General features: G+C 40.8%; 2 protein-coding genes across 2 annotated transcripts; one reads left to right on the top strand and one right to left on the bottom strand.

Moving 5' to 3' along the window:
- The first annotated feature begins 2235 nt into the window (after positions 1–2235).
- LOC101845394 (transcription factor Adf-1) lies at positions 2236–4445 on the top strand. Its single transcript, XM_005095977.3, has 2 exons — positions 2236–2491; positions 3603–4445. Exons 1-2 carry the CDS (start codon positions 2359–2361, stop codon positions 4115–4117), a joined length of 648 nt encoding a protein of 215 aa, XP_005096034.1. The 5' UTR covers positions 2236–2358; the 3' UTR covers positions 4118–4445.
- A 3284-nt stretch (positions 4446–7729) lies between these two features.
- LOC101845159 lies at positions 7730–13371 on the bottom strand. The gene is made up of 5 exons (XM_005095976.3): positions 13295–13371; positions 12114–12296; positions 10341–10503; positions 8774–8980; positions 7730–8311 (listed from the first exon to the last, which is right to left on the bottom strand). Exons 2-5 carry the CDS (start codon positions 12294–12296, stop codon positions 7830–7832), a joined length of 1035 nt encoding a protein of 344 aa, XP_005096033.1. The 5' UTR covers positions 13295–13371; the 3' UTR covers positions 7730–7829.
- Between the last annotated feature and the right edge of the window lie 455 nt (positions 13372–13826).

Genomic DNA, 13826 nt, shown 5'->3' with positions numbered 1-13826 from the left:
TGATATAAACCTAAAGCGGGTCCAAAACAAATAGAGGACTTACATCGAAAAGTTGACATACATGTATGATGTATTTTGCTCAACACCACTTTCTAACGCTTTGTCCGGACCAAAAGCAGTATATCCAGTTGCGCAGTAGCTGAGCCGAGTCGCTATGAGCAGTCGAGTGTCCGCACCAAAAGCTGTTTTGGCAAGCTGTCCAGTAGCAATCAATTTGCTGGCTGCTCGTGCACTCCTCAGTATCAGCTTGCATGTTCTCACCAAAAGCAGTATAAAAGCAGTGTGTACTAGACTTTAGCTCTCTCTGCTAGCTCGCTGCTTGCATTGGAGACAGGGGCAGCTCAGGACAAATCCCGATTAAGGGATCCGTGTCAATCCGTACCGATAGGAACAAGAATTCCTCTATAAAGTTCCAATAAAGGTACGCAGACAAAACCTGCTATTGGTCAAGATCGCTACACATAGGGTGCACCTAATTTGTAGGTTGAGAAACAATGCCTATCGTCCCGAATCTCCGTTGCGGGGGACACATCACGCACCATCGCGCACAGTCGCTCACCGCGTTGTGTCATGAGACGTCATGCGGCTGGACCAGGGAAAGTTTTAAATGACCATAGCAAAGCAGGCGTCCATCGTTGAAAAAATCTAACAACATTTTTGAAATCAGCATCCTTCAATATAGGGTAGACTCGAGCAGATTTGGTTATTTCTCAGTAGTATAGAATATAATAATTAAGATTGCTATTTCTATAGACAAAGCATCAGTGTGTTATTATTTCTGTCTTGACGTTGACTATGCTTTGGGTGTTAATATGAAGTGTGTAGTCTGATACCATTCACATACTGCTTTTTAGCCCGTAAGCTAGGCCTAGACAAAAGTAGAAAATTACAGTCTCACACAGCTGAGCTTTTGTAGAAAAGAAAGATCTAGATTATATATATATATACATAAGAGGCAGCGCGGTGGAATCAGGCTCACGTCAATTTTTGGGCACATCGAGTTATTGTATCATCTTAAAACTAGTTCACTTGTCTTTATTTGGATGAATAAAAATACCCGTTCATCTTAAATACAAGTCGAGATATTTGAGAATGAATGAGTTGGGGGGTCACCTGTTTTCAGAGGTAAAATTAGTGAGAAAATGGCCGCCAAAGATTCGTTATTTCCTTCGCATAAGAGTCCGTGGTAACTGAAAATTTACATCGTTTGTGCCTTTAATCAACGTTTTTCAGAAAAATCCACACAGAAATGAGTTCTTTAATGGGCATGAAAGGTGTTGAGCCCAAAAACAAAGTTTCTTCCCTTTGATTATTTTGACGAAAGCCTGATTCCACCGTGCTGTCTCACACATTATATGTGAGGCAGCGTGGTGGAATCAGGCTCTCGTCAATTTTTGGGCTTGTTGAGCTATTGGTATCTTCTTAAAGCTTGTTCACTTGTCTTCATTTGGATGAAAAAAACATCCATTTATCTTGAATACAAGTCGAGACATTTGCGAATGAAGGAGATGGGGGTCACCTGTTTTCAGAGGTAAAATTAGGGAGAAAATGGCCTCTAAAGATTACTTATTTGCTTAGCTTACGAGTGCGTGGTAACTAAACATTTACATTTTTTTGGGCCTTTAATTAACGTTTTTATGAACAATCCACGCAGAAATGAGTTCTTTTATTGGCATGAAAGGTGTTCGGTCAAAAACCCCCCAGAAATTTGATAAAAATTCACAAACCTGCAGAAAAATGCCGGTTTCTTCACATTGATTATTTTGACGAGAGCCTGATTCCATAACGCTGCCTCACACACACACACACACACACACACACACACACACACACACACACACACACACACACACACACACACACACACACACACACACACACATATATATATATATATATATATATATATATATATATATATATAATATAATATATATATAACAAACATGGATGTTGATATGCTAATAGCCTATGTGTACAATATTATTATTTTCTGTAGAGATCCTTTCTGTGCTCCCAAGATGAGATCCTACACGTACTTATTTCAAGTATACTTGTTTAGTTTTTTGTGCCCCCCACAGTTCATAACATGGCGGGGAGTAAAATATGTTTGATGCATTAGAGCTCCAACACAGTGCGTCCAGCATCAGACCAGCAACAGCACAGCAACAGCACAGCAACAGCAAAACGACGGGTCAAAATTTTAGGTAATATAGATTGCACTACGCCTAACGGAGTGGTGCCGTTTTGTCCGACCAGCGTGAACCCTGCATGAATCCAGCGTTCGCCCGTCGTTTTGCTGGTAATTTCATTTTAGTGCGACACTAAAATTCAACCAGCACGGACCAGACAAGCAAGATGGAGGCAGAAGCATTGATTGAAGCAGTGAGAAAAAGAGAAGTCCTATTTGACAAAAGTAATGAGAATTATTCAAATAGAGTTGTAATAAACCAACAATGGATTGAATTTGGCGAGGAAGTCGGAATTGATGGTGAGTAATAATATTTATTAAAATCTTATCTAATTCAATTATCGAGGTTAAAGTCCCCCCCCCCCCCACTTCTCTCTCTCTCTCTCTCTCTCTCTCTCTCTCTCTCTCTCTCTCTCTCTCTCTCTCTCTCTCTCTCTCTGTCCCTCTCTCCCCTCCCTCTCTCTCTCCCCCTCTCTCCTCCTTTCTCTCTCTCCTCTCTCTCTCTAATAATAATTAATAATAATAGTGATAATAATAATATTAATAATAATAATTAATAATAATAATAGTGATAATAATAATAATAAAATAATAATAATAATAATGATAATAATAATAATAATGATAATAATAATAATAATAATGATAATAATAATGATAATAATAATAATAATAATAATAATAATAATAATAATAATAATAATAATGATAATAATAATGATAATAATAATGATAATAATAATAATAATAATAATAATAATAATAATAATAATAATAATAATAATAATAACAATAATAATAATAATAATAATAATAATAATAATAATAATAATAATGATAATATTGGACTATACTGGATCCAGTTTCGGCCATTGAGACCTCCTCAGCAGCCCTGTATAAATTGTCTTGCGACAAGGGAATTAAGTACCAGCCCAGAGTGCTTTGGATTGACCCAGCTGGGATTCGAACCCACGACTTCCCACATCGCAAGCGAACGCTCTACCACTTGAGCTAACATTGTTGTTTGACTCAAAACAATAATAATAATAATCATTGGACTTATTATTCTTAATAATAACAATAATAATCAAAAGAAGGTTATTCTGTGTATTTCACCATGAGATTTATCTGGCAACACATTGATCATTTTGCCATGGAAGAGTTCCAGCAGGGGATGTGAAATAGTTCATCAATGTTTCTCACACTTTCAAGGCATTTATTGTAGATCGAACGTTACCATTAATATTGGATCCTTGAAAGCCTGAAAGAGTATTTGGGGTTTGAATCTGCTCACCCATTGAATCACACGGCGATACACGAAAGGGTTCTTGTATTAGAACAAAGTTGTGAAGCACAGTTATTGCTGTCTACTGGTATATTATAATATATACATGTATTACCATCCCAACAGGTGCAACTGCAAGAAAGAAATGGGCAATGCTGAGGGATTCTTTCCGGAGGCAACATAAGAAAGAAACAACTTATAAATCTGGATCAGGGGGTAAATACCAGAAACTGTGGTACCTGTACAAAGACATGCTGTTTTTAATTCCTTTTGTTGAGGATGGAAATACCTCAACAACCAATTTGATTGAAGGGCCGGAAGATGAGCAGGAACTCCAACAAGCATCCCAGCTTCGGGAGGATAACGTGGAGACAATAGCCAACACTGATGTGTTTTCACGGGGTGGAAGTCCATTCACAAATCCACAACCTGGTCCAAGCCATACTCCAGATATTACAAACTCATCTGCTACTCCCAAACGGCATGCCAGGAAAAGACCGTATCCCCCGTATCCCCAAGACCGAGGATCTAGATCTACCTCTCCATCCGCTTTCGACATTGCAATTCTACAATCCCTTAAAGGGTTGCAACAACAACAGACACAAAACCACCCCAGGACGATGACGAACAGTTCCTGTTGAGTTTGTTACCGGTGATGAAAGGGTTGGACCCAATATCTAAATTTGAGTTCCGTGGAGAGCTCAACAATACAGCTCTAAGATATCTGCGGCGTTCGAGACAGCCATCACCACAGTATGAAAGCAACGATGCATTATCTCGTACTCCAACCCCATCACCCGCATCTTCTTCAGCTTTTGCCGATATCAACACGTACCAATACAATCAGTATGTCCCAGCAACTGCAAGCTCACAAGTTGATCCAATTTCCTCCCCACCAGGCGACCCATACCAGTATCACCAGTAGCCTACCAGCAATACAAATAAATTACATCCAGTTTTTCCATTGCACATTGTCTTAGTTTCAGTGAACAAGTGTGTGTGTGTGTTGATAAAAAAAAAGTGAAATAGATAAATAAAAAGATAAAAATTAAAAGCTTTGTGGAATCAATCAAATTCATGTAAGGGGCCGTTCACAAACCATATGGACAGCTAGTGGGGTGTGTGTGTGTGTGGAAGGGGAGGGGGTGTCATTCGTCCACACCTGCAAAGGGGGGGGGGGGGGGTCCAAAATGGTCAAAATTTATCCACATGTTTTGTGAACGGCCCCTAATATGTCTACATTGTGTCATTTTCTTCGTTATAACGAAATACCAAAAAACAAATGTCCTTAGTTTGGTAAATGAAGCCAATCATGCTCAATGAAATTCTAGCATTCACAAAGTGCCCTTGTTGACTTTAAGAAGGCTTTCAAATAATTTAGCAATTAGTAATGATAAATAGCCTAAGTTATAAACTTATGAGCGTTGGTGGCCGAGTGGTCAGAGCGTCGGTCCGTGGACCGGGGGGTCGTGGGTTTGAGCCTCGATGACGACGAAACCAAATCGTGGTAATGCGTGTTGTCCTTGTCAAAAAATGATTGTAAAAGCGCCTAACTGGCCGCATGTGGTGTCCTAAATGTCATATGTGCGTTGCCCGTCAGGAGTAGTATTGTAAAACGCTCTGAGCTAATATATGGGCTGGGAAAAGCGCTATGTATTTATTATTTATATTTGAATTGTTCTTACCTCAAAGTTATCACAGGGGGGCTCTCGTGGCCTAGATGTTAAGGTGTTCGCCTCTCATTCAAAGGTCCCGGCTTCGAATCAGGGTAGGGACCAAAATATTTTCTTCTCTAAATTTGTCTCCTTTCACCTCCTTTCCTACTCTCTAGCAATGTTCTGTCGTCTGCTTTCGTCTCCTCTATCTGCCCCCCACACCTTTACCTCCTTTGCCCCCTCCTCTGGGCTCCTGATTCTTTCTGCAGCCTTTCTACTGCTACTCATTGGCTTCTTCTTACTGCTGTCTTTCAGCCACACCCCTGATCTTCTGGTAGAAAAGATCTACACCTAGCCTTCTCGGACAAGGGCGAAAAATCTCGGAGGTCCCGTGTGCAAGTTGTGCACGTTAAAGATCCCTTGGTGGTCTAAAATCGATAAGAGTAGGCTTCGGCCGTCACCCGGGCAAAATTCAAAATTTCCTACCAACTGAAAAAGTTTAGTGTGTCCCGCGCGCTCATAAGACCTTATGCAGTTGCGAGCGCCGTAAAACACTTACAAAAAAACAAAGTTATCACAAGCCGTTCTTCAGCAGGGATCGATTTTAGAAAATTTGTCTCTCTCTTTGCAATATGGGGTCCAATCAATTCAAGAAGCATGTAAAAAGTACTTGGTTTCATCGGAATGTATGATGATAGGCATTTCTCCTCACTTAAAACTTCATCTACAAGATGGTGGAATTCGCCGTAAGTTTCTCTTCGTTGATGGATGCTATGAACCCAAAACCTAGTATGACAACGTCTTTGTTTTCAAACAATATACAATTGTTAATATTTCAGCTGCCATGTTTCAATTCGAATTCCGTACTACACACAACACGCTGGAACAGTGACGGGTACACTACATTATGTCATACAGCACGACACCAGCACAGCAAAGACCCAGCAAAATGCTTGACAGACGCTGTGCTGTTGCTGGTCTGATGCTGGACGCACTGTGTTGGAGCTCTTAGATGGACACTTCATCATTATTGACACAGTCTCTTGTATTTGAGGGCGAGATAGAATACTGGGTTCATCCAAATAATGCCGAAAGAGACACATGCAAATTCATCTTGTCTGCAATTTCTTGAATTTGTTCTCTCTTGGTTTCTCTGTTCATAAAGTTAATGTCCTGTCTTCGCCAAACGCATGGACATTGGTGGGTACTTGAAGCAAGTGAAACTCTCCATGGATAAATACAGATAATTTCCTTACATTTCTGATTTAACAGGGATCTGATATAACAGGACTTTTTCTGGTCGCACCATCCCCGTTATATCAGATTTCCACTGTAGGTCTAACAGAAATGTGGAAATGGCAGTACTTTTGAACAACTTTGCCTGCATTCTGATAATGATTATGTTCAACTTCCATTAAAACAATGGTTCCAAAATAAATCTGATTAAGATATGTGATGAAACGGCCGTTGGCAGTTGTGGGGGTGATATTGATGATAATTATGAAGGTAAGTTTATTAATTTTTTCCTCGGCCAAAATTGGCTCCAGTCATTTCTGAAAATATACTGCCATGCACAACTGGAGTGCGCCGCTAAACGGATAAGCAGCTTGGTCGGAAGTGCAAACCTAGGCTTTGCAACAGTAGATGGAAGAGGGAAGACAACGACATAAATGCAATCCGTTTTGTAAGTATAAAATTGTATTTTTCTTTTACTCAATAACCTTGTCTCCTCCCGCCCCTCCCCCACCACACCCGGGAAAAGTACATGATATCTCTTCATTTGCAGCCCACATTTAAGTGCATTTAGGTTTCCCAAAATCGGTCAGCAGGTGCAGTATTGTGTATGCAAATATGTTATGAGAAAACAGCAAACAAAAAGAAAAACTTAAAACTGAACTGAGCTTCATAGTCTATGAAGACCTAGGTGTTGCGATGGACGCACAGCGTGACAGGGCCGTTTCTAATCCTCTAAAAAAATGGCGACAAAGCGAGTTGAGTGGGACCGCACAGCCGAAGGGAGTGTACCTCGGTGACGTCACAGCTGCGACATCTAGTACTATTGTAACCTCTCTAGAGTGTAGCATTTCCATCGAGTAGACGGTTCTGGTTACGTCTGTGTGGTTCCGATCACATTCCAGTTAGGGACCGTTTACAAATGTCAGCCAAAATTGTGATGCAAAAATTACCCCACACCCCTTTTTGTCACCTTTCCAAGGACCCCCCCTCCCAATTGACGTCAACCAAAATATGTACATTTAGATAGAACAACTATCCTAATCAGAACAACTATCCTAATCAGAACATCTGTTCTAATCTAGCTTCTAGCAGTCTTGTGTTATGGGGAGATAAGCCCCCTCAGTCCAATTAACTGTGGTCTATAGCATCCTCTCTCCCTCCCCCCCCCCCCACAACCTTTTAGAGTTGACGTCAACTTTGTTAGGTCCCCCTCCCTAACCGTCAACTAACCGAACAACTAACCGAACACCCCTCACCATCTGAGCTGACGTCATTTGTGAGCGGTTCCTAATGTTGACACAAACTACGATGACTGGCATATTAAAGAATAAGTAACATCTTGTAAGGAAACAATGCGTACAATTTGGATGCAAGGTAGCTTTTTATTAAGAACTTCCTAACAAGGGCGTTCAACAAATGGATTCATGCGGTCAGCCAATTTATCGCTTACATGAACGTTATTCTAGTGTGGGCAAACGCAGAGACCGGGGTTGCAGCTGGTTTTTTCACATTGGTTCAAACACCAAACGTCGTAAACCGAATTACGTCCAGGACAGGTCCTTCCATCAAGATTACATGTACAGAATTGTGCTGGACAGTTGTCCAGTGCACAGTTTGAAGAGCACCAGGTGTCCATATCACTCCATGCACGGCAGGAGCCAGATGAGCATGTGCACTTTAATCCAGCTACTTCTCCGGGACATCCCGAGCTGGAGCATTCGTCAGCGCATTTCTTGTCTCTGGCCTGTCCTAGGTTGCCTCTGCACTGAGAAGTTGGGGGTGCCTGGGTGGTGAGAGGTGGAACAACGGTTGGCATCGGGGTAGGAGTTTGATAAGGAACCGGGAAAGGAGTCTGGGCAGGAGGTGCTGGACCACCCAATGGCATAATTTCAATATCAGCGCAGTTGATGAATTCCTCCTGGTGGGCTTGACCAGGGCTGTTACCTGCAAAATACAAAAGTGAAGTTTTTAAAACAGTTTTAGATCTGCGGCAAGTAATTTAGCAACAGAACAAATACCGAGACGAAAAGAGGACTCACTCCGACAACCGAAGCTTGAACTGCAGTTGAAAAATTGCCGTGACCACTTTTCCAGTTTGAATAGATCTCCCCATGACGAGGAATGTTTATGCGAGTTTGTGGGGCACTCTATAGAGTATGGTAACCCCCCCCCCCCACCGGAAAAAAATTCCTTAAAAGGCATGATTTGTTGTGAGCATGGTCAAGACATGAGAACGGCTGGTCAACTTGGACCGTTAACTGATAATAAAGAATGTTTAATTTTTAGAAATTTCAAAAACGCCCCACCCACCTCACTCAAATCAATCGTTCCTTTAAAAAAATTCTCGACTTTTTAACGAACACTTGCAAAACCACATTTAATTAATAGCCACTATGGGGTACTTACTGGCGTGGTATTTCCATTGCAATACGCAATGTGTACAGGAGAGGCCAACCGGCAGACTGACTGTCGTCTCGATGTTTCCCTTCCTGGACCCAATGTGATGCTGGATATTTCCCGGACGGCCAGCCAGAGACAGTGGATACCGATCTAAGCAGGCCTGTGTCACTTTCTCTCCTATCCCCACAGGGCACACTCGGAATTCGAACCAACCTGGTAAAATTCGCACATGGAAATGCAAAAGGATGCTTTTCATTCTGGGGAAAGGGGTAGGGTGGGAGATGGCAGTCAAACTGTATACAATAATGGTAAAAACATCTAATACCGCACCCAAGGTATTAAGGGAAATACCTTAATAAAATCTGCACACAAAAATGCAGCAACGTTTAGTTTTCATTTTAGTAAGAGTTTTGCGGCCCTTGCAGTGCAAATAGACCAAAGGACTGAAGATCAAGCGTTACTTTTACAGAAAGAAGCTAACAAAGAAAAAGATGCAGTGACGATAGACCCTAGAAAATGAGCAGACCACAGTAGCACCCGCGAACCAGCCACACGAGAAAATTTTATTCTAGGGGGTTAATCTGGCAGTCAACAGTTTTAACTTTGAAGTAAAGAGAAAGACATCTACACGAAAACCGTTAGTTCAGGGAAAAGCAAGACAAAATGACCAAGGGAAAGAAATGAAGGGAGCTATCTTTTATGATCAATGACCAAGTTGGCGTTTGCACCACCCAACCACCTGCGAACGTCGACAGATAGGCATTTGATTTAAGGAGTTTCAAGTCACTGTCGACTTTTGGGTTATGTCAAGTGCTAGATCTATAAATTATTCTGTGACGCATGATCCAAGTAGTTACCTTACAAAGATTTCTCTGGGTTGGATCTAGATGGTCAAAAAAGATGCATAAACCCTAACGAGAGTAACATCTCAAGAGCTTGCCGACATTTCGTTCAATAGCACGAGGGTAGGGTTTGCGAGTTAGAACATTGTTTAATAGCACTATTTAGACAAATATTTGCAAGTGCCGAAAACTAATCACTAACCTGTCGATTGAAGAGCCAAAATTTTACGGAAACCAGAAACCAAATGTTCCGAACTACTGTAGCTGACAAACTATAAAACATTACCGAAACACCCCCAAGAATGGGTTCAGCCAGAAAATGAAACGCAACGATTTGTTTTTTTGTTGTTTTTTTAGTTCAGACAGATGTAAATTCGACTCTAAAATCACCAAGATCTAAGACCAAGCATTTGTCAGAACTTGATCATAAAGTGAAGAGAAATTTAGTGAAGAGCGTTCGACAAATGATCTGGTCATTTTTAGTTTCAATAGTTTCATGAATACAAAACAATGCCTGAAAAATTCCTTAACCTGTTTACGATTTACAGTCCAAGTGACAATTGTCACAGCGAAAGTTTAGTTTTAGTAAGACTGACGGCAACACAAGGACATAAAAGTGTCGACATCCAGGTGGAACAAGAGCCACAAAGAAAATGGAGGCGAGATGATAGACGTTTGATAGCAAAGAAGTAACAAAACAGGCCAGGTCAACCATCAACCTCCCATCGTACCTAGATGATTTGCAGTGATCGTCGCAGTGAAGGTTACGTCCGCTCCTTGCTGGTACCTCCCAGTTATTATATTTTTGGCGTATTTTCCCCCAGCCTCGTTTTCGAGAGGTCCTTTCCACGGGTCTCCGCAAACGCCGCATTTATATCCATGCACCTTTTGATACTGTGGAAGAAAGTTTTTGAAAAGAGCTCATGTAGTGCTGGGAAAATATATAACCAAAGGGGCGGAGCGTTAAAAAAACCCAGTCGGGTCCAACAACCCGCGGTGAAGTAGAGGCACTGTAAAGGAAAAAGAAAAGTCGGACCGAATTACAAGTAAAAAGGCAGCTTGAGTCGTTTTAGAAAACAGTATTAGGGCACTTGTGGCAATTAAGTATAATATAGGCGCCGAAGACGAGACATGATAAGTAAAGATAAGGACGTTAGACAGGAAAGGAGCAACGCACCAGACCATCCACCAACCAAACAGTGCGAATGTAGAACTGCGAAAAAGTAACATTTAAGACGGCTGTGATATACAAAGTAACCTGACGGTAAATAGTCACACGGTGCCAATATTCACTTTTAATAATAAAGTGACAGTTTATGATTTGAAGTGTGTGTAAACAAATTACTGTAATAGTAATAGAGGTACCGGTAGTAGCTGCTAGTGACCGAGGAACAGAAAGACGTAGATCTGTACTTTGTAACATTTACGGATAGACGAAATTTAGGACGGTTTCGATATGCAATGTGCACGTAACGGCAACGATATTTTAAGAACAAACCCGACACTTTTATACGCCCTAATAATCAAGTTTAAGAACAAAGAAAGGACATTCTAAAATGTTAAGTATGTGAAAAAATTATGGAACGATGCCAGTGTATATTACTGTAACATTGGCGGCACTATTGACTCAGTTGTTAAACGGATAGAAGATGCAAGAAATGGCAATATACTTAACTGTAAAAGAATCCGAAAAATATGGAAAGCCCATATCAATAAGCAACCATTTAAATGATAAATATATAATTATCCCATTACTCCTTGTTATTCGACCTATGTAAGCAGAGCGTTTCACGCTGTCCAATGTGCAAATGCCGAGCATTGTTCGATTTGTTAAATCATTTTCAACAGAAAAAGGAAATTAAAGATCGTAAAGGGAAATCCATATCCCGTAGTACTAGGCTAAGAGGATAATAAGTCTTGAAAAAATACAATAGAATTAAGACAGCCAAAACGGATTTTAAGAACAAAGTCTAAACGGGGATAAATTCATACCTTATACGAGTTGGAGTGTTTTACGGTACTGCTGATTCAGTTTGGTTATGCAAATGTAACTATTACTATTTCCTTCCGCTTTCGACTAAATGGACTACCATAGATATTAAAAACTCACATTACCAAATCTAAAGCATTCCGCAACTTTCAAGCATTTAGAGATATTGTACTCTTAGATTCAAGCAGCTGTATATTTTATACACTACGACAAGCACCAAACGGCAAAAGACTAATTGCATGTCCCCAAAAAAGGAACTTTCCCCAAGGAATTGTGGAGCATAATCGAAACAAGCTACCAGTCCGCCATTTATAGGCGAGTGCTTTATTTTATAGGCGAGTGTTTTATAGGTTGAAGCACTTGCAAACTTAGATAAGCGACTACGGTGAAGTATGACAAGAAAGTAACAAACCAAAAGGAGAAATAAGGACGAAAGAGGGAGGAAACCCCACCAGAGCATCCACTAACCGCCCACATAAGTTCTGGGAACAGGGGGGAGGGCAAAGGGCAGTACCGAAATTCCTCCACAGTTGAGGCCATTGTCATCGTAGTTTTGGGGCGGGTGCATGGGTATGAATTTCTGTACTCTCCATACGGAACTGCGTTGAGCTGGATCTATCAGATAGCCGTGTCCGACGGTGGGGCTGGGCAGCAGGGTAGCCACGCCCACCACAACCAAGTACAACAGAGCCGACATCTGTTGCAATAGGAACGTGTGGAGAAACTGAGAATTAGGAATTTTGTTACCTGGAACGACAATGTATTGCAGAGAACTGACACAGCTACGACAATTTAGCATCCGAACAACTGACTAACTCACCTAGTTTTACTTTAAGTTACCCAAATGTATTTGGCCTCGTCTAGACAAAAAATTATCACGACCACGTAGAATATTTTAACCTTTCAGCCGGCAGTTTTTGACCTCTCATAAGTGAATACAACGCACAAGCAAGAAACAGCCGTGATTTTTTCCCTATCTGGAAACAGAGGCAAAGCGCATGTTTGTAATGTTACACCACAGGCGCAGATATATAAACCAAGCGTTATTTTTGAAAGGCAAAGTGATCAAGATTCTCGTTACTCGTGAAATGGCCAAAAATAAGATGGCTTCTACCTGTAAACAAAGCACCCATTACATAGGGGTAAAATAATCCCATTCTGCCTTGGGTTAAGGTCTCATGGGACAAACAATGACATTTGGAACAGACAAGAACCAAAAGGGGTGTCCAACCCTAATCAGGGTTTTAATGTACATTTTATTTGATAAGAGTTGTGCCACACATCTAAAAAAAAGATTTGTTTGTGTGTGGGTATGGGCGAGGGGGCGGGGGCTGTTTTACAAACCCAAGAAACAAGCCTTTGCAGAGTTTATACAAATAATAACGTACTATCAACGCAATGTGCCCATGTAAGCACCCTAAACACGAGTCTGCAATAGGACTATTAACTAAAGGGACAGTGTCTTTAATAACACTGTACTTGTTACGTCTTCACAATAAGACAATACACCTGTAATAATGAGATTAACTTTACTTTATTTTGTCTTTTTTTTAAAAGGAAACAGCATTCGAACAAGAAAGACGTCTACTCAAACAAAAATGAAATTATGAAACTGAAATTTAAATAAAAAATAGTTTTTAACATAAATCTAAACTTACTCGAAATAAAACTCAATCAAACAGAGAACATACTCACCTCAGCAAACTACTTGACTATTTCACAGCAAAACTTATCAAAGATACCTACGTGAGGGAACTGTCCCTTATATACTGTGATAGTGTGCTGTACTGCCCCTTTCCCCCGCCACTTTCACGGCCAAAACTTCGACTTCACGTGCACATAGTGTGAGTAAGTATTAACCTTTGTGTTGCTGATAGTAACTTGATATTAACCCTCTGCTTCCCAAGCAGCCGACTTGTACTGTATCAGTTATATTGCAATTTTAGATATGTTACGCCCCCATCCACACCGTTTAGATGACTTGAGAGGCCAGATGCTTCGACCCTGACATGTCATGGCTAGATTCTAACACAGACCTGGAGACCTACAGGGTCCTAGAGGGAAAAGGGAAATACTTCATACCCGACAGAACATTGCTGGAGAGCAGAAAAGGAGGTGAAAGGAGACAATTTTAGCGAAGAAAAATTTTCCGTCGCAACCCAATTCAAACCCGGGAGTTTTGAATGAAAGGCGAAAATCTTAACCTCTATGCCACGAGAGCCCCCAA

The sequence above is a fragment of the Aplysia californica genome, unplaced genomic scaffold (genome assembly GCF_000002075.1).
Source record: "Aplysia californica isolate F4 #8 unplaced genomic scaffold, AplCal3.0 scaffold00118, whole genome shotgun sequence".
NCBI lineage: Eukaryota > Metazoa > Mollusca > Gastropoda > Aplysiida > Aplysiidae > Aplysia > Aplysia californica.
This window is presented reverse-complemented; position numbering and strand designations above follow the sequence as displayed.